Here is a 19,593-nt window from a genome sequence, read left to right on the forward strand (position 1 = left end):
ATCCCGCTCAGTCTCTCTCAACCTCAGGCCCCCTCTCTCTCTCAACCTTAGGCCCCCTTCTCTCTCTCAACCTCAGGCCCCCTCTCTCTCTCTCAACCTCAGGCCCCCTCTCTCTCTCAACCTCAGGCCCCCTTCTCTCTCTCAACCTCAGGCCCCCTCTCTCTCTCAACCTCAGGCCCCCTTCTCTCTCTCAACTTCAGGCCCCCTTGCGCTCTCTCTCTCTCTCTCTCTCTCTCTCTCTCTCTCTCTCTCGCTCTCTCGCTCTCTGTGAACTGAACGCCTGCGGAGAAGAAGCCAACACAGGTGTCTGGCCCAGGTCGTGTACTTTAAAGCTGTTTCTCTAGTATTGTAACTGTACTATTTGGAATGCGTGGGCTAGAGCTGCCTGTGCACACTGGCAGTGATGAGTAGAGATTAGAGAGGGTTTCATGAATGATGATGAATTAGCAAATGGTAGGGTCATACAACCATTGAGCCACGACCCAGTGCAGCAACTGAGTCTAGTCACATTTGTTATGTAAAAGAGGGAACTGGTGGGAAAGAGAGGGAAGAAGAGGGGAGACGATGAACTCCAGAGACACTGCTTTATGTAATCACAGCATTTTCTTAGGTGCTGCATAAAGCCCCGATTGGAGAAGAAGAATTGCAGAAGAAACAGATTTAATCATGTCTGTGCAATGAAATTATACGAGTCAAAGAGGGAGTTTCAGATGCACACAGGGTGGCACATAAAAGCCTCCACAGCTGGATCATAACACGCTCTAATTAAATGGGCAAATCAATCTCGGCGTAGATGTTCATAGCACTCGCATTGTCAGTTGAGTCATCGCCTTCTCCAGAGGTGGTCCAGCATCAGGGACATCCTGGTGTTCCAGGCGGCTCCTACGATGTGTTTCATCATGGCCCTCGGCATTGAAATAGTAATGTGCTCGGAAGAAACTTGAATATTTCCTGTATATTGCGGCCACCTTTGAGTGGGTTTCTCCTTCTCCATCAACATTACAGCCCCAAAGCTTTGAACAGGATGCAATGCGGGACAGGAATAAGCTGATGTTTGCTTTGAGCGCTAATGTAGGCTGGCTGGCAGGCAATAAAGGCGAAAGCAATTTAGGAAATGGGATTGAAGAAGAGAAAATAAATTGTGAAGGTGTTAATAAATTGTGCTTGTGAATGGCCGGTTGTGTGTAATCACGGCTTATGAAAATAGGGTCTATAAGGGGACTCGGGTGGATCGATTCGCTGTGTTACAGCATGTAGCGTGTCATTGGCGTGTCATCTGCCCGAGTCAGGTTGTCTGAGGCTCACAACTCGTCCGAGTTGCAGTGCTGCTTCAGGGGCAGAGGAGGGGATGGTGGAGAGAGAGGAGAGAGAGAGAGAGAGAGAGAGAGATGAGAGAGAGAGAGAGAGAAGAGGAGAGAGAGAGAGAGAGAGGAGAGAGAGAGAGAGAGACGAGAGAGAGAGAGAGAGAGAGAGATGAGAGAGAGAGAGAGAGAGAGAGAGAGAGAGAGAGAGAGAGAGAGAGAGAGAGAGAGAGAGAGAGAGAGAGGAGAGAGAGAGAGATGAGAGAGAGAGAGGAGAGAGAGAGAGAGAGAGAGAGAGAGAGAGAAGAGAGAAGAGAGAGAGAGAGAGAGAGAGAGAGTGCAATAGGTTGAGTAAGTTATGAAATGGTGAGAAGGGATGATGGATCAAAATGAGCAGTAGGAGTTAGATATAGATAGAGAAAGATTAACAGTCGAGAGGGATGGAAGAAAGCGAGAGAGAGCCAGGAGCCCAGAGGAAGAAGAACGAAGGAGAGAAGCAGGGAAGAGCAGAAAGGAGGAAAAATAGATGATGAAGAAATTGCAATATGGTTGGAAAGAGAGAGAGCAATATTTAAAAGTTTGCTGTCAGTAATTCTTTTATAAGACTTTATAGACAAACAGTATATAAGAATTTTCTATTCTGTGCCTAACCGACAGAAGCTTAACTATTACAAATTACATTAATATTAACATTAAACAAAAGCATAATTTACATGTATGGCGATCAACAATATATCGTATTGTTGAAGGGTTGAGAGTTCTAGGAAAGCAGGTGGCGTGTTATCCCTATGGTTACGACCCACGCCAAATTTGTGATACTTTTTAAGTACCGTCGTTTTGTATGAGCGTTACAAAGAGCGATGTTGTTGCATATGAAATGCACACTGTAGTTAAATACTATAGATGCCAGAGAATCTCAACTTTCTCCCAGACACCGCAGTTAACCGCTGCCACGACAGAGCTCCAAACGTCCACACACACTCCTCTGGTGCCCCTTGGTTGTGACGTCGGAGTGCCTCGGAAAAAAGGCAGACATCACGAAAATAACCCACCTGCGTGTGCTGCAGAGTGGAACGTTCACATAGTCTTTTGGGGAGAATGGCAAAAACATAGGATTTTACCCCTTTTTCTCTAAATTAGGGACTTATTTCAGTAACAGTGATAAAATGGCTTATTATCGTCAACTATGTTGAGATCGTCAACTATCTTGACAATAATAGAAGAAAAATTTAAGAGATATATAATATGAGTCTATCTTTTAGACTCAGAGCTAATAATCAATAGTGAATAGAGTTATTTGAGTTCAGGGAACAACATCACTGACACCCCAGTTGATACAGTTTCAGTTCAAGACCATTTGGACCTCACCTGAAAACCCAATAAAGCCTTTGAGGGATTACATTCTTCATTTTGTGGTTCAATTGTTTTATTTTGAGGGCCAAACCAGGAAGTCATGATTCCCTTGCTGAACACACATGGCACCACAGTGGAGCTGATAAGCAGCCGTCACCCCACTCTCACTCCACACTAAGCTCTAGGGGGCTCGAAATTAATCTCCTTAGGCTACACTACCGTTCCCGTTCTATGATTTATAATGGGAATATATCTCCGGTGTGAGTCCTACATGCTTCTGAGGCACAATAGGAAGGTTTCAGCGGGAGACCGTGGAGATGCTTGAACTGTTATAATCTATTAAATATACAACCTTGTAGTTCATATTTGAATATTTTCTAATCACGAAGCTCAAAAATCTAATAGTATACATTTGTCTGATGTTATCTCTACATATTTATTTTTGTTTTTAACTTGGTTTAACCTATCATATTTTTATTTTTGAAACAGCTTTGACATTTTCAATAAAATAAACCATCACCATAGTTCAGATAAACACATGTGTTGGCATCTGTAAACGCTAACGTAAAAATGCTGTAGCTATGTCAAACTGTACTTGGTACAGTTGTATTACGTTACAACATGAATTGATGTGAGGTTTTCAAAGCCCATGCTTGAGGGATAGGACAATAGGACACGAAATTAATCATAGACCTCAAAAACAAATATCTTACAAGCTTGACACCGGATATAGCAGCGAGAGCCGACTAGCTAACAATGATCTTTAAGACAGACCACTTGGAGGAAAGGAGCTAGCTCATAAGGCACTCACAATGCACATCACAAACGGCGCCCTCCAGACCGGGCACCAGCCTTGGAGCCGCAGCCCCCCAAACCATTTCATTAGCAGAATGGAAAAATATATTACACAGCTTTCAGTGAGGGGGAAACGCTAGAATTAATTATATTATATCTTGAGTTATTTAATTATTATGGAATTAATTCAATATGATACATATATTGTGTATATATATATATGTACACACACAGTATGTAAGGCTACAAATGCATTTGTTTGTTATAAGTATAAGTCCATTAAAGCAAACCTAGCATTGATACGCTCTGTGGAGTAGAGTTATGATCACCAACATAGCATTATGTGATCCATCAAGTGTTTGAATTGAAGGTCAACACCCAATGTTGTCCTTTTCTGGTCTACTCAGGGTGTGTGAGGAAAGATACAGGGTGGCATGGTTACACAACTCTTATACAACTATCAGATGAAACACAAGCCCCCTGCTGTGTCCCTTTGAACGGAGTGAACTGAGGAAGACTACCATGTGGTTGACTGTTATAGGAACCGACATATAATAATAATAATAATAATAATACATTTAATTTAGAGGCGCCTTTCAAGACACCCAAGGTCACCTTACAGAGCATATAGTCATCATTCAAAACTATGTAAAACAGACTAGGAATAAAAGGAAAACAGAGGTTAAACATGAAGAAGAAGAATAATTAATAACACTCAAAGACGCCTAAAGTGAAGGGGGGACCTCACTAACCACCACCAATATATGAACTGTGTATGTGTGTGAGACCAAAGAAGCCAGTTTAAGCAAATATGATTGTTTCACTAAGTTCACTCTCACATTCTGCTAGACTTTATCCCACTTGCTCTATTCTAAAGCTCCCCACATGCCATCATTGCACATTTCATTTCCACTGAAGAGACCCACTGCAGCTACAAATTCCAAGCAGTTTACACTTTGATCTGGCCATGCGAGACCAAGAATAGGTTGTGTGTGTGTGTGTGTGTGTGTGTGTGTGTGTGTGTGTGTGTGTGTGTGTGTGTGTGTGTGTGTGTGTGTGTGTGTGTGTGTGTGTGTGTGTGTGTGTGTGTGTGTGTGTGTGTGTGTGTGTGAGTGCCTGTGCGTTTGTGCGTGTGAGCGCCTGTGCCCGTGCGGGCGTTTGTGTGTGTGTGTGTGTGTGTGTGTGCGAGTGAGTGAGTGTGTGTGTGTGTGTGTCTTTGTGCGTGTCTGTGTATGTTTCCCTCTTGCTCAGTAAGTACAATTAAACCCTGGTAACGACCACCGTGCGTGTAATCATCCCATCCTGGTAATGACTGCAATTTATCCCCATTAACAACCACCATGCAAGCATTCAACACTGATAACAACCACCATGTAACCTTTTAACACTGCTCATAACCAACGTGTAACCATTCAACACTGCTAACAACCAACAAGTTGCCATTCGACACTGCTAACAAGCAACATGTCACCATTCCATCCTGGTTATGACCACCATGTAACCCTGGTAACGGCCGATGGGTTAAAACCGCAGAACAACCATCTTGTAACCAACACCATGTAACCCTGGTAACAACCACTATGTTGAACCCTGGAACCATTCCACCATGGTAACACCCACCACGGAACCATTCCACCATGGAACCATTACACCAAGGAACCATTAAACCCTGGTAACGACCAGCAAAGAACCATTCCACCCTGGTAACGACCAGCAAAGAACCATTCCCACCGTGCTTATGACCACCATTCCATCCTGGTGACATTTAATCGGCAGCGGAAATAAGCTAAATCAATAATCTTGATTTTCTTATTGCACACACACACACACGGACAGTTTGCACAAGTGTGGGCATTTCTCTACGGTGAGAATATAAGGAAAACATGGGGAATAGAAAACCAACCCCCCCCTCAGAAAAAACATTGGCTGGCGTTCAGGACGGGAAAGAGAGATACGAGGCTGGTCTGACAAGCAGCAGCGGCTCCAGGTGTAAACTAATGGCGCTTAATGGGAAGAGTGACCCGTGTCATGGCCCACAGGTCCTCTATTCTGGGCCAAACCTCGGAGGAGCGCCAGGAACTAGAGCACCCCCTCCTCTAGCAGTGTCAGGAAGGCCCTCCTCCTTTTCATGGCAGAGTGAGGGAAGTCTATGACAAAGCTATGTTTTTTATGTTTAAATCCTGTGTTGTCTTTAATCTTGGCCGCGTACACAGAATGTACCCCTGGGGATGAAAGTGTCCTGCGCCGCAGATCTGGCCTTCCTGTTCCGCCGTTGACATCCACATCAAATCATAAAACCGTTGGTTTGACAGTCATGAGAGAAAGGAAGACAAGAATAACTTAACCTTTGTTGCACAACAGTAAAAATCGCGTTTTTCCGGTGACTCTTTTTGTCCACTAATAAGTCCAGTTTGTCCCTTCAGGCTGAATGGAGAAATGATGATAACATATTTATACAGAGAGAGGTTTACAATAGCCTGGGCCACATAAATGGTCATTATCGTGAGCTATTTTTCCACAGCACCATCACCCTCCAAGACAACAAATCATTAATATCAGTGGGACATTGGTGGAAATGGCTGGGATAGTATGGCAAACACTTGTTGGGATAGGGATTGTTTGGTCTCTGATGAGATGCAGAGAGACAGGGAGAGGCCTGAGAAGAAAGTCGACTTTTATTTTCTCTGTCATCAGGGCTCTGTTTCCACTTGCTTTCAAGATTTTGAAAGGCTTCCGGTGCCTTTGGTGTTAAGATTCATGAGACGCAAAGTCAGAGATTGTCTTTGTAGGTACCATTCTTAATATTCCATTGTTAAACCCCTTGTGACAATGTGAGGCTCCGACCTCAGAAGCATTTAAACACATGTGGACATCCATGTGTTAGCCTGGGATCACATGTGTCTCTTCTCACACAAATAAGTGGGAATAATATGGTGTGTTGGTGGGGGTCATGTAGTAGTTGTGTTATTGTTGCAGGTTAAGTGTATATTTGGTGGCCTCCAATTCAATTCAATTCAATTCAATTCAATTCAATTCAATTCAATTCAATTCAATTCAATTCAATTCAATTCAATTCAATTCAATTCAATTCAATTCAATTCAATTTTATTTGTATAGCCCTTAATCACCATTACAGTCTCAAAGGGCTTAACAGGCCAAATATTTGTGACACCCCCCTTTACCCATGCCCCCACACGGGCAAGAAAAAACTCCCTTGAATCAGCAAGGAAGAAATCTTGAGAAGAAACGCAGTGTAGGGGATCCCTTCTTCCAGGGATGGTCAGGAGTGCAATGGGTGCCACAAATGGCATACAGGTAAATACATGTACATCATCCCAATCCAGCACTTCACTAATAGACGCACGCACGCACAAACACACGCACGAACGCACGCACGCGCACACACACACACACACACACACACACACACACACACACACACACACACACACACACACACACACACACACACACACACACACACACACACACACACACACACACACCCAGACACCCAGACACCAGGCAGACATTCAATTCTAGTTCTAATGAACAGCCATTGCATTGTCTCTCTTGATTATGTAAATAACATTGAAGCACTGTTTAAATACATATTTTTTTAAGGAACGAAAGAAAGATAAAAAGAAGAGAGCAGGACAGAAGAAGAATGAAAAGGGCTGTGGACATATGGCAACATTCCGTTACACCAGAAAACAAGAAACAGACCCTCCCGAATTCAAATTCATGACAGAAACGACATGGGATGAAATGACTTCTTCAACATCTTCAACATTTCATTTACAAAAGCATAGTCTACACAGAAGCAAAACATAACGCATTCGTATGGAGACAGGTGACGCATACTGGTCACCTACGCGGAATACAAAGCATGATCGCCCATCAACCACTTCACGTTCGCTACGCAATGCAGGTGGCGGGAGCGGGAGAGACCGCGACATGCGACCACGTGATCTCCACACAGGTAATGTGTGACGACAGCAAGCTCCGGTCTAGTTGGTCCAAAATGACGGAGGCTGAATCACAAACAACAGCCCCAGCAGCATCACACGCAGTGAGCAGCTTAGTTGACTCTAAAAGCTCACATCTTCATTCATGAAGTCGAGGTCCACCCCATAGATCAATTAAAACCCACGTACACATGGTATTCAAAAGAGAAGTCGTGCATGAATGCCGTTTCCCTTCACATCGACGCACCTGTCTGCTTCCCCTAGTTGAAGACATGTCTGGCACTGACCTGTATGGTGCAGGTGTACTCGGTGTCGTCCAGCAGCCTCACCGTGCAGTCATATTCCCTGTCTAGACTCCGGATGCTGCCACTCATTAGACGGCTCAGCATCTCCTCGGTTCTGGTCGTGCACGGAGCCAAGCAGACAGAAGGGCACACACCATCAATAAGTTGTACTCGTTCACGTTAGCAGCGCCCTTGTTTTTTTTTTATCCAACACATGCCGAGAAATGACAGACGTGCGCGACGGTGCTGGCTGTGCATCGTTCCATACAAGTGCGGGGCTCTCTCTCACACACATACACACACGCACGCACACGCACTTACAGACACACATACACACATACACACAGTGACACAAACACACACACACACACACACACACACACACACACACACACACACACACACACACACACACACACACATACACACACACACACATACACACATACACACATACACACAAACACAGTCAGTCAAGGGCTCTCGCACAGACAGTACGTTTCCCTACTCCATGAGAATGAATACACACTGTTGCCTGGTCGGTCCAAACTGTTGGTTTCGTCAGACATTTATTGCAGCCTTCTCACCGAGAGCCACTCGCGGCAGCAGGACCGTCTGGGCGGAGCGCACCGTGAGTGGCGTTCGCGTCGTCCAACGGCGTGCGAAACGCAGAGAGAATCTCTCACGCCATCATTCAGTCCGTCGCCCACATGTTGGAAATCCCTTGGATCGTCGTCACCTGGTGGCGGTGTGTGATGTAATGTCCATCCTGCTATGAAACTGTTGTTCATTAGTTAAAGTGCTGCTTTTTTGGAAATTCTGCTAATTAGTCCTTCGTTTGGGAGATGGAGTCGTTTGCTGGATCCTAAAAAACAGCTATTTTATTGATTTCCATCAAATATATTAATTGGATCTAGGACTCTCCCTGTGGAAGTTGGCTGAAGATAAGCAGTTTGTTCAACGTTGTTGGACCACCAAACAGAACATTTCTGCCTGAAACAAGTAAAGCAGAGGAAAACCCAACCACGTTTGGTGAAAAGCACCCAACTTCGTGGGAGGCTATCGACGACTCCTTTCGTTGTGGAATAGCTCCGTCTGGTGGCGTCCAATTGTATTGTATTTGTTGGCGGTCCCACTTTACTTATTTTTTGGGGCTTGTAATATCAAAATGCATAATAACACATATCGTTTCACAACAAGATACGCGCTTTATTCGGACAAATAGGAATACCCCGTAAACCAGATACTTCTTTGAAAAATAACGTTCCGTTTAAATTGGCAAATGCCATAGCCCTACTCCCTATTGACATAGTAGATTTGACAATCAGCGAAGGATATAAAGGTTTCGTATATATTTCCACCAAATAATAACCAAGAATGTAACTGGCGAAAAAAAGGGAGCCATCTGCCGTGACATTGTGAATCAATGCCGTGACCCGGATTCGAACCGGGGTTGCTGCGGCCACAACGCAGAGTACTAACCACTATACGATCACGGCGAGCTACGATGGGCTCTGGGTTCAAGACCGCTCTATAGTGGTTAATATACTATAGAATTGTCCGGTTCGGTCCCTGTTTGCGTTTTTTTTAATTGCATATCGACTGTTTCCTGCGTGCTTGTTTCGAATGGGTGCAAATATTCTTGCTATTGTTTTATTGAAAGGATTTTTCGTCATATTATTAACAGTTTTCAACCATCTCGAACAGTGTTGACATCTGGTGGTGAAGAGCTAAAACATCCATAAGTGGGCGTGGAATTTGTGATTCCAGCCAATCGTTAGGCTAGGTTTGGTCTGTTTTTCTCTCTTATTGGCTGAAGCGATTTTACGTTTACGTGGCGTCGTTTTGTAACGTAGAGGTAGCGGGTTACAAAACAGTGTTTCTTTCTGCAACTCACTGAAACGTGTTGTCGTAGAGCCTTTGATATTTTTTGCATTTTTTTTCGGGTAAGTTATTGTTAACAGTCATGCAGATATCGCCAAAATATGTCTATGTGTTATTTTATTAAGTCATTGCATCGTGAATGGGCATGTGCTGTGCCCTTTGTGTTGAACTAACATTTCTAACCAAGATAAACCAGTGCCACACTGGTTGGTTGATATAACAATATACAGTACATTGTAAGATACAACTTTGAAGATAATTGAGTGTTTTTTATACAACCCACAGGTTGCTCTAACATTACATTGAAACATAAACTTTGTTAATTTGCTTTACTTATATTTTAATTAATATTTTAATTGAAGCTGGGATGGCGCATGTATGCATCCACTGGTTCCGAAAGGGACTCCGTCTGCACGACAATCCCGCCCTGATGTCGGCTCTGAGGGGATGTAAGGAAATCTATCCTCTGTTCATCCTGGACCCCTGCATCCACAACAAAGAGAGCATGGGGGTCAACCCCTGGAGGTTCCTCATGGGGTCACTCCAGGACCTCGACGGCAGTCTGAGGAAACTCAACTTAAGGTAGGGTGCAGGAGTAATCATACTTTATATTTTATAACGGGCACAAGATACAGAAATGGTATGCGTACTGAATAGAGCTAATGACCACATTGTGTGGCCAAAGTGTTCTGCTAGAGAAATATGTGGAAAAACATGCATCAAAACTTGAAATAACATTTTAGCACTTTCCGGCATTTTATGTGAAAAAAAATGTACAGTCAACCTTATAATAACTTCATAATAAGACACAGCATACATAAAGACTTAAAAATACAAATCAAATGCTTTGAGATCTTGCCACCAAAGAACCCTCCTTGTCCTGTAAAGTGTTTGCCTCGCATAACCATGTAATTAAACTTATTAGTGACAACCGGATGCGATTTTTATCACAGCTTTTATCATCTTTTTTTTTTTATAAGCTTTTTGGTAGGCATTGTCCACCTCCGGGCACAGTCCCGCTCAACTGTCAGTCGAATCCCAGTCAAAATATGAACGTTATGTTTCCCTTCCAGGCTGTTTGTGGTGAGGGGCAAGCCGCAGGACATCCTCCCCCAGCTCTTCCAGAAGTGGGGCGTATCGCGGATGACCTATGAGTACGATACAGAGCCCTACAGCCGCAGCAGGGACCTGAAGGTGTCCGAGCTGGCCAAGGAGCACGGCGTGGAGGTCGTCTACAAGATCTCCCACACGCTGCATGACGTCGACCGGTCAGTCACCCACTGGACCTCTTCCCACTATCTAGTCCGGAAAAGCAGTGTCTCTCTGGAATAGTAGGACCGAGGGACTGACAATATGTTTGAACTAAAAATCTGCAAACAAAGCTTTTTTTACTTAATTTTTCACTTCTAAAAAATGGTGTGGACTTTGTGATTCGGATGTCTTTCACCTGTAGTTGAAAACGTATGCTGTTTGTTGTTCTTTATGTGTTCCCTCATTCCCTTTCTAAGAGCCCAATATGTTTAATTTGATTTGGTGTAGTTAGCAGAAAAATTTGTATGTCAGATATTTCTGATGTCCAGTAGTGTTTTCAGGAAGGTTAAGTGTGTGTGTGTGTGTGTGTGTGTGTGTGTGTGTGTGTGTGTGTGTGTGTGTGTGTGTGTGTGTGTGTGTGTGTGTGTGTGTGTGTGTGTGTGTGTGTGTGTGTGTGTGTGTGTGTGTGTTAGGATCATCGAGGAGAACAACGGGAAGGCCCCCCTGACCTACGGCCGTTTCCAGACTGTTCTGAAGACCCTGGGACCCCCAAAGAGACCAATACCTTCTCCGACTGTTGAAGACATAAAGGGTAACAGAGCAGGAAACGATTACATATATATACTGGGAGTCGAGTTCAATGTACTCACAACATAAATATACAGAAATTATTCATATTATGTAAGACTCCATACTTTATGGGTATGGTACATGGCAAGTCTTTCAAATTACATTATACATATTTTCAATTGAAATGACAGTCAAGAAAGCTTAATACCACGGACGGGGATATATTAAGCACACTACATACACACAGACAATTCAGACTGCAGGAATTGATCAGGAGCAGTCCTTTGTGTAGACCCATACAGGAGATTATGGAAGCTTGTGTTGTCGTACTGGAAGTTGGAAAGACGAAAAACAGTTGGCCTAACCTATAGAATGCTTGTCCACCTCAGATGTGAAGGCACCGTGTGTGGAGAGCCATGAGGAGCAGCAGTATGGGCTGCCCTCCCTGGAGGAGCTGGGACATGACCTGTCCTGCCTGCAGGAAGCACTGTTTCCTGGGGGAGAGGAGGAGGCTCTGAGGAGGCTGGAGGAAAGCATGGAGAGAACGGTAAGACGGGGAACCAAGGGTGGTCTCTCTAACCATGGGTGTTTAATTGAGCTATTCCAATTTATTTCAAACGTTTTTTTTAATTATTTCTTGGAACAGGGTAGCAGAGTGGCTAGGGGGTTCCACTCCCAGCTGAGAGGTAGTGGGTTCAATCCCCCAATGTCTGATGAGTGTGTGAACCCCTATTTGCTCATTTACTGCCTAGTATCTGTATTTTAATTTGAGTCCCTTTTTAGATAAAATGTGTTTTTAAAATAACGAAATGGTCCAATCTGTTAAATACAATGGCGACCCCTACTGGTGAAAGTGCCACAGTTATGGAAGTGCAGTCGTAAATATGATAAATAGTAGGTTAAGATTGATAGTTTCCTGTCATTGGAGAGTCGGTTTTACGTCAACAATGTAAATACAATGAAGAAGAACAAATGATATCCACAAAAGTTGTAATTTCACGTGACAAAATGTATGAAAGGTATTCTCCCTGTTGACCAATGGGGTTTTACGTCATAATATGATGTTGTCCAATATGGATTAACGTCATAATAACATGATGTACCAATGTGGATTAAGGTCATTATATCTTCTGGTTCTTCCAGGGGTGGGTGTGCAGCTTTGAGAAGCCTCAGACTGCACCCAACTCACTCAGCCCCAGCACCACCGTCCTCAGCCCCTACCTCACCTTCGGGTGCCTGTCTGCACGCACCTTCTGGTGGAGACTGGCTGACGTCTACCAAGGGGTGAGTGGTTCAGTGTTTTAGATTTACAGGAATTCAACATTGAAGCAAAAACAGATTTTAGTGCTACAATGGTAAAGTGTCCAAAATCAGATACAATTGAAGGACAGCTGGTTTTTGTTTCTTTCCCAAGAGCAACTTATGAGTCGTAGCACTCCAAAAACCACAACAATATTTTGCCTACATCACAAAAATAGTGCTTATAATACCTAATAATATGCTTGTACTTCATGCATAACTGTAACACTTGAATACAATATACCAGTGAAATGGTGCAAACACCATCAAAATGCAATCGGAAAAACCGTCTATGCCGTGCTCTATTTATATTTCTTATAGTATCTGAAGACACACTAAAATGGGGACAACTGCTTTTGTCGTGCAGAAGAAGCATTCGGCTCCACCTGTGTCCCTGCACGGCCAGCTGCTGTGGAGAGAGTTCTTCTACACAGCCAGTGTAGGGGTCCCCAACTTCGACCGCATGCTGGACAACCCAGTGTGCACCCAGATCGACTGGGACACCAACCCAGAGTATCTGAGCGCCTGGAAAGAGGTAGGCTCCAGGGGCAATGATGTGGCGGTAGAGTGGAAATATGCATTGAACATTTGAAAAAAAGAGAAACAAGTAGCTACCTTAGTAACCGACATATGGAGTGCATACTTCCTGCCGTTTTCCTGTCTCAGACTACAGGAAAATGTATATTCACGAGATGTTATGTTTATGGTTCAATGTTTTGCAATGTTTTGGCAAAGCATGTGAAGATTCCAATATATCTCTGCATTTGGCTCGAAAATATTGTGTTTTTGGAGTAAAATAAGCTTTCTAATTGAACCTTAATGATGCCTCAAGAGACAAACGTTAATCCTATACGTAATGAAATTCCAAATTGAATCAAGGAGTAGACGTCATGGATCCCTGTAACCACCCATTTTCTGCCATTTTCTCTGTTTCTCTGTCTTTGTCTTTGTCTCCCTATGAAGGCTCGTACTGGCTTCCCCTTCATCGACGCCATCATGACCCAGCTGCGGCAGGAGGGCTGGATCCACCACCTGGCGCGGCACGCCGTGGCCTGCTTCCTCACCAGGGGAGACCTCTGGATCAGCTGGGAGGAGGGCAAGAAGGTGTGTACATCCTTATTAAAGCTTTTTTTCCTGTGTGTGTGTGTGTGTGTGTGTGTGTGTGTGTGTGTGTGTGTGTGTGTGTGTGTGTGTGTGTGTGTGTGTGTGTGTGTGTGTGTGTGTGTGTGTGTGTGTGTGTGTGTGTGTGTGTGTGTGTGTGTGTGTGTGTTTGTATTTCCTTCTTAGAGGGAAGCATATCCCCTATCCCTTCTTTGCACGTTATCCTGCATGTTTATCGTGTACTATTTATCGCTATGCTGGGTATTTATCTCGGGTTATCTTGGGTATTTAGCTTACATTATGCAAAAATTGACGGTATTTTATAGTGGATCATTGTGTGCGTTATGCTAGATATTTATCGTACGTTCTACTGGATAATTATCGTATGTTATCATGATATTAATCTTATGTTATCCTGGATATTTATTGTACATTCTGCTAGGTATTTATCATTCGTTATGCAAGATAATTATTGAACGTTATCATGGATATTTATCATACATTATCCTGTATATTATATACAGTCATATATACTGTGCTGGGTATTGATTGCAACTATCATGGACATTTATCACAAGTTATCCTGAATATTGCTCTTCATCCCCAGGTGTTTGAGGGGCTACTGTTGGACGGAGACTGGGCTCTGAACGCAGGGAACTGGCTGTGGCTGTCGGCCAGCGCCTTCTTCCACCAGTACTTCAGGGTCTACTCCCCCATCGCTTTTGGAAAGAAGACTGATAAACACGGAGAATACATTAAGTAAGATCTTGATACTCATTAATTAACCGATTTGAAAACCTTTTTTAGAATGTGCTCACCATAAACTCATTACTATTCTGTAGGAAATATCTACCGGTGTTGAAGAAGTTCCCTGTTGAGTACATATACGAACCATGGAAGGCACCCCTTAGTGTTCAGAAGGCGGCGGGGTGCATTGTGGGTAAAGACTACCCCTCTCCAATAGTAGAGCACGAAGTAATTAGCAAACAGAACATCCAGCGCATGAAAACATCGTATGGGAAGAGATCTCAGGGAGTCTCCAAATCGCCACAACCAATGAAAGGTAAATAAAGAGTCTGAATCTTGTAATATTAAGTCTATATTTACGTCTATTTGAAATAATTTTGTTGTTTTTGTTGTAGCTGAGAAGCGCAAGGGACCGTCTGTCTTGGACATGCTGAAGAATAAGAAGAAGAAATAATATAACAATCCTGCATCTGTTCTGTTTCAGCATCACTTGTATTATAAAGTCGGGGGTATAGAATTGATTATGCATAGTTATGTTTATATGAACACATTATTAAAACAATATTTTTTTACATGCCTTCAACAATCTTTTTATCATTAGTTTCAGGGATAATATTAGTCAACCATCCTATATCTAACGAAAAATACTGTACTACTTTTATCGTTTTGAATAATAAAAAATTGCATTGGAAACGGAATGGTGTCGTAAGTGAGTACTAATTGTCAGCTGCCAAGGCATAATATTGATAATTATATATCAGTCCTAAAGTTCAAAGTAGCTCACAACTTGGGTTGGTGAGATTAAAATAAAGCCCACCACTGTCTCTAGAGGGCACTCTAAGATTCACAAAGGATGGTAATGTTTAAATATTTGTAACTATGCTTGAAGATCATAATGGCTCCACATAGCTCTTAATTTGAGCCAGTCATTCTTATTTTATATCACAAGGGAAACATTTTAATGTTATTTTATGAGGTTGTTCATCTTCTTCCATCGTTTTCTTTTCATTTCTTCCATTTTTGATGAAGAGCAAGCAACCTAGTTTATCACGTTGTCTCATCTAACAAGAGACACTCATTAAAAGCACAACCAAAGATTTAAGAATACACCAGTAAATCAGAACTTTTCTAATAAGCCCATACAGAGTTTGGACCACTCTTCTCGGTTAGAAAAATTGGAAACATTTAAGATTTCATCTCCAGAAGGCAGGCCTACTTTTAACATTACATGCCGTATCTTTCTTAAAAATTCCCACACATTCTGTTCAAATGTTAAACATTTTGGCAGAATACCTCAGAAAACAGGCCTGAATTAATAAACGCCGTCCTTTCTGCTTAATTGCAGATCAGTAGTCTGTGCAAACTAAAAATCGGTCCTATTAGCGGTAACACAAGGGCGCCAGACTAACAGCCATTATGGTCGGGCCGGGGGGGGAGGGCGTATGAATATGTAGCGTCCCATATGGTAATGACTCTGTGATGACGTGTTGGACTGCGTGTCTGTGTATGTGTGCGGGTTCGGGAGCCTAAGACACAGAGACGTGGGCCTCAGCTGTCCTGGGAGGTCAAGTGTCTTCTGGAATGCTCTTCCTTGGCCCTGAACATGGCGTGAATACCCCAGCAGTGATGTCACCACCTCCACAGGGGCAGTACAAAGCCAAGCAGGGTTTCCACAGAGACCCCTCAAACATCAACACCATCTATCCTGCCAACATGGGTGTGTGTGTGTGTGTGTGTGTGTGTGTGTGTGTGTGTGTGTGTGTGTGTGTGTGTGTGTGTGTGTGTGTGTGTGTGTGTCCATCCTTCTGTGTGTTTGTTTGTGCGTGTGTTGATGTTTGTCTGTGGATGTGGATGTGTGAGCTTGTTTGTATAAACTGTTTTTTATGTGTCTGTGTGTGTGTGTGTGTATTTGAAGTGAACACTGGTTCACTTTTGAGAGAGATTGGTTTTTGAGAGATAGGCAAAGGGAGACCATAGGCACAAACCCAGTGTCGCCACGGTCCCAACATCCCATAATACCTATCTGTCCCAGGTGGGAGGTGTATCAAATGTTCGACCGGCCAGAGTCCTGACAAGCCCTGGCAGGTCTAGGGTCTTTCAAACCCTGGCCTGGCTTTACAGTTCCATGTTCCATCCGAACAGCCTTTTAATCCGTCTGTCCGTCTGTCCTACGACTGAGTGTCAGCCTCCATTTCCACTCATCGTTCTGGGGTCCCTTCCGAGCTGGGCCGGAACACTTTGCGCGGTTATACTATATACGATTGATTTATGCCAGTGGATAATTCTCCATACAGGCAGCGAACGAATAACCCCATCACTATTTCTATTATGTGCTCTGATACTGCGGCATTGGACACACTTGGACACATGTTAGGTCAGTGATTCCCTACTGGGGATACTGGGGGTTCAAAATGAGTAGACATTAAAATGTGTTGCTGATCAAGTTCAGATGAAGACCGCAGAACACCTCTAATTGAAATGCAGAGGCCATAACAGTGTAGATAACGGCGCTAAATGAGACAAGTGTTATATCCGTTCAGGGGAGAAGTGGAAGGGGTACTGATGGGGCTCTGGGGTATATAAAACAAAGAAAATGGTTGGAAAACACTGTTGCCAGACCAGAGTTAACGAGCATGACTGCTTGGTTTTAGAAACTACTCCTGTATGTGTGGGAGCAAAGTAAATACTTCCTGTCCTGACACACTGCCGCCACACTAGTCCACTTTTAAAGGTCAGGACACACAACTGAAGCCTGGTCAACATGGCTCTTCTTCAGCACAGCACTAAGGAGGAGGTGCTGCCCCCGCGCACCAAGGATGTGTCCTCTAACTATTGTCTCCAGCTCTATGCGTCACCTCCACAGCCTTCCACAGCGTCAGTCAGGGAACACATCAGTTCTTTCAGCCGCACTGCAGTCACAGTCTAACATGTTGGCCCCTATTGTAGAGTCCCACGGCACCTGTTGTGGGACTAAAAAGGCTTTAAATGTTCAACTTGGCAGAAAATGGGCATATGCTCACATGAGTGTGTGTGTGTGTGTGTGTGTGTGTGTGTGTGTGTGTGTGTGTGTGTGTGTGTGTGTGTGTGTGTGTCTACCTGTGTTTCTGTTTCTGTCTGTCTTCTTGGTGTGTGTGTGTGTGTTTGGATTTGTGTGTGTGTGTGTGTGTGTGTGTGTGTGTGTGTGTGTGTGTGTGTGTGTGTGTGTGTGTGTGTGTGTGTGTGTGTGTGTGTGTGTGTGTGTGTGTGTGCGTGTGTGTATTTGTGTTTGTGTGTGTTTGTGCACATGTGTGATTTTGTGTGCGTATGTATCTGGCCTGGTAACACAGGTGGCTCCAATCTCTGTGTTGTAAATGACGAATGCAATGACTGGGAAATAGACTGTAGCTATTGGCTGCGCGCCTTCTCTGCTGCAAACAGCTGTCTGTGTGTCACAGACATCGGCTAAATAGACCCATCATAACAGATAACTTTTGAAGGGAATCTTTTAAATTTATATTTTTATTTGATATTCCCATCAAGTTTGTCAGGATTTAAATATTGGAGGGTTCGATTGGTGATTATTTTTCTTGTTGAACTAGTTAAATAACAAAATAAACTTTTCCATCCCTATTTTCATCATGGTTCGAATTTCCTAAAAGACACATGTTACAAAGCCTGGTTGCTTATAGTATAGTTTTCAATGGTATTTATCTATTGCATTTTGCATATATATTTTGTAAGTAATATACATATACACATGATATGCACACACCATTCATTACCTCTACAATAGAGGTTATGTAGCCCCAGTTAATATTGGTTGCCCCACTAACTCTGCCAGCCGTAGACAGCGAAGGGACTGGAGGCGCTTCACAGAGCTTAATAGAGCCGGTTGGAAAACAAGATGGAGAACACAGTCTAGTTCTCCACCAACCTCATTCACACTCTGTCATGTTTAGTTACCATACTTAGTTACATTACATACTGAAAGTGGTAAATGTTTAAAAAAACATATTCCAATTAATGACCGCTGTTGGGCTTTGATGTCCCTCAGCACCCCTGGGAGAATCCAGTCCATAATGGGCACAAGGCCCCAGGGTTGGCATAGTCCCTGTGAAGACAGCCAGCAGCCGGTGGCACTTATTCAACTGCCTGTCTGTCAGATGGTTCACACAGCTATAGAGAGGGCAGAATGGATCAAACCAAGTCTGTATACGCATTAAGACTAAATCTACAAAAGCAGTTGTTAGTTGCAAGACTTTACGAATGTATTGTGTGTTTTCAAATTGTTTCCCTCAAATTTGTGTTCAGTTCAGGGACAATACCGTGAGTACAAGGCTATGGAGGCCTGCTCACTGTTGTGCAGGGCCACACATAACATTCCAGGGACCATAGACAAAAACACTCTTGCACAATAAGATGAGATGCATTTTACCAGATTTAGCTGTGAAGTAATGTCCAGCTGCAGTCTCTTGGCAGGTAGACACAAACACTCAAACAATTAATACAAATATGTATCGACAATTTATTTTACAAGCAATCGACAAATTCAATGCTCTGAAATAGCGGTATCTCTGGCTGTCACTGGCATGTAGTAAGCCTTACCTGCCTATTTGTGCGCACTGTGCAAACATTGCACATGAGTGCACAGGGTCTTCCACAAGAAAAGGCAGACCTATGGCTAAAGCTAGCGAGTCACATGTTTTAGAGGAGTGGCTTTGGTGGGAGGGCGGAAGGGTGGGGGAAGATTTATTTCGTTTGATACTTTCATAATATTTCTTACTGGTTCATCCAAATTGCCTTTCCTAGTTCGAATAGAAAAGGCAGATAGTCCAAAGGCAGAGCTGCATTTATGGACATATCAATCTCCCCGTGAAGTAGATCTTGAAGTTTTGCTCATTAGCAGAGTACGAAGCTGAACTAAGATCTTCCACATTGAAAGAGCAACATTGTGAAATATCTTGAGCACTAGACCACCACCGGAACACAAAATTGAGTTGTCAAAGCTGAATATTTTAAACTTTTTGTTACATACTATTTTCAAATATCACAATGATTCTG

General features: G+C 43.3%; 2 protein-coding genes and 1 non-coding gene across 4 annotated transcripts in view; 1 reads left to right on the forward strand and 2 right to left on the reverse strand.

The window, feature by feature from the left end:
• The window catches only part of LOC132471796 (FERM domain-containing protein 5-like), a 55,641-nt gene extending 46,726 nt beyond the window's left edge, over nucleotides 1-8,915 (reverse strand). Inside the window, exons 1-2 of one of the 2 annotated variants that reach the window (XM_060071074.1) lie at nucleotides 8,289-8,915; nucleotides 7,705-7,816 (exon numbers count right to left, since the gene is read on the reverse strand). In XM_060071074.1, the coding sequence (XP_059927057.1) occupies nucleotides 7,705-7,806 (102 nt within the window). In that variant the 5' untranslated portion in view covers nucleotides 7,807-7,816; nucleotides 8,289-8,915. Of the gene's footprint in view, nucleotides 1-7,704; nucleotides 7,817-8,230 lie in introns of both variants that reach the window. The other variant, XM_060071073.1, reaches the window with a different exon arrangement.
• A 213-nt stretch (nucleotides 8,916-9,128) lies between these two features.
• trnah-gug (transfer RNA histidin (anticodon GUG)) lies at nucleotides 9,129-9,200 on the reverse strand. Its single transcript has one exon. It is a non-coding gene; the product is annotated as a tRNA-His (tRNA).
• Nucleotides 9,201-9,909: 709 nt separating this feature from the next.
• On the forward strand, nucleotides 9,910-15,127 carry cry5 (cryptochrome circadian regulator 5). The gene is made up of 10 exons (XM_060071452.1): nucleotides 9,910-10,167; nucleotides 10,659-10,853; nucleotides 11,310-11,428; nucleotides 11,796-11,953; nucleotides 12,550-12,690; nucleotides 13,073-13,240; nucleotides 13,669-13,809; nucleotides 14,414-14,565; nucleotides 14,649-14,869; nucleotides 14,949-15,127. Exons 1-10 carry the CDS (start codon nucleotides 9,953-9,955, stop codon nucleotides 15,005-15,007), a joined length of 1,569 nt encoding a protein of 522 aa, XP_059927435.1. The 5' UTR covers nucleotides 9,910-9,952; the 3' UTR covers nucleotides 15,008-15,127.
• Nucleotides 15,128-19,593: the final 4,466 nt, after the last annotated feature.

Source organism: Gadus macrocephalus, chromosome 14, assembly GCF_031168955.1.
Source record: "Gadus macrocephalus chromosome 14, ASM3116895v1".
Lineage (NCBI taxonomy): Eukaryota > Metazoa > Chordata > Actinopteri > Gadiformes > Gadidae > Gadus > Gadus macrocephalus.

Excerpts from the sequence above, each read along its gene's own strand:
- cry5 (XM_060071452.1), top strand. The coding sequence starts at position 9,953 with ATGGCGCATGTATGCATCCACTGGTTCCGAAAGGGACTCCGTCTGCAC. Across the intron at positions 10,168-10,658 it reads CTGAGGAAACTCAACTTAAG|GCTGTTTGTGGTGAGGGGCA; the intron begins GTAGGGTGCAGG and ends TTTCCCTTCCAG. Across the intron at positions 11,429-11,795 it reads GACTGTTGAAGACATAAAGG|ATGTGAAGGCACCGTGTGTG; the intron begins GTAACAGAGCAG and ends TGTCCACCTCAG.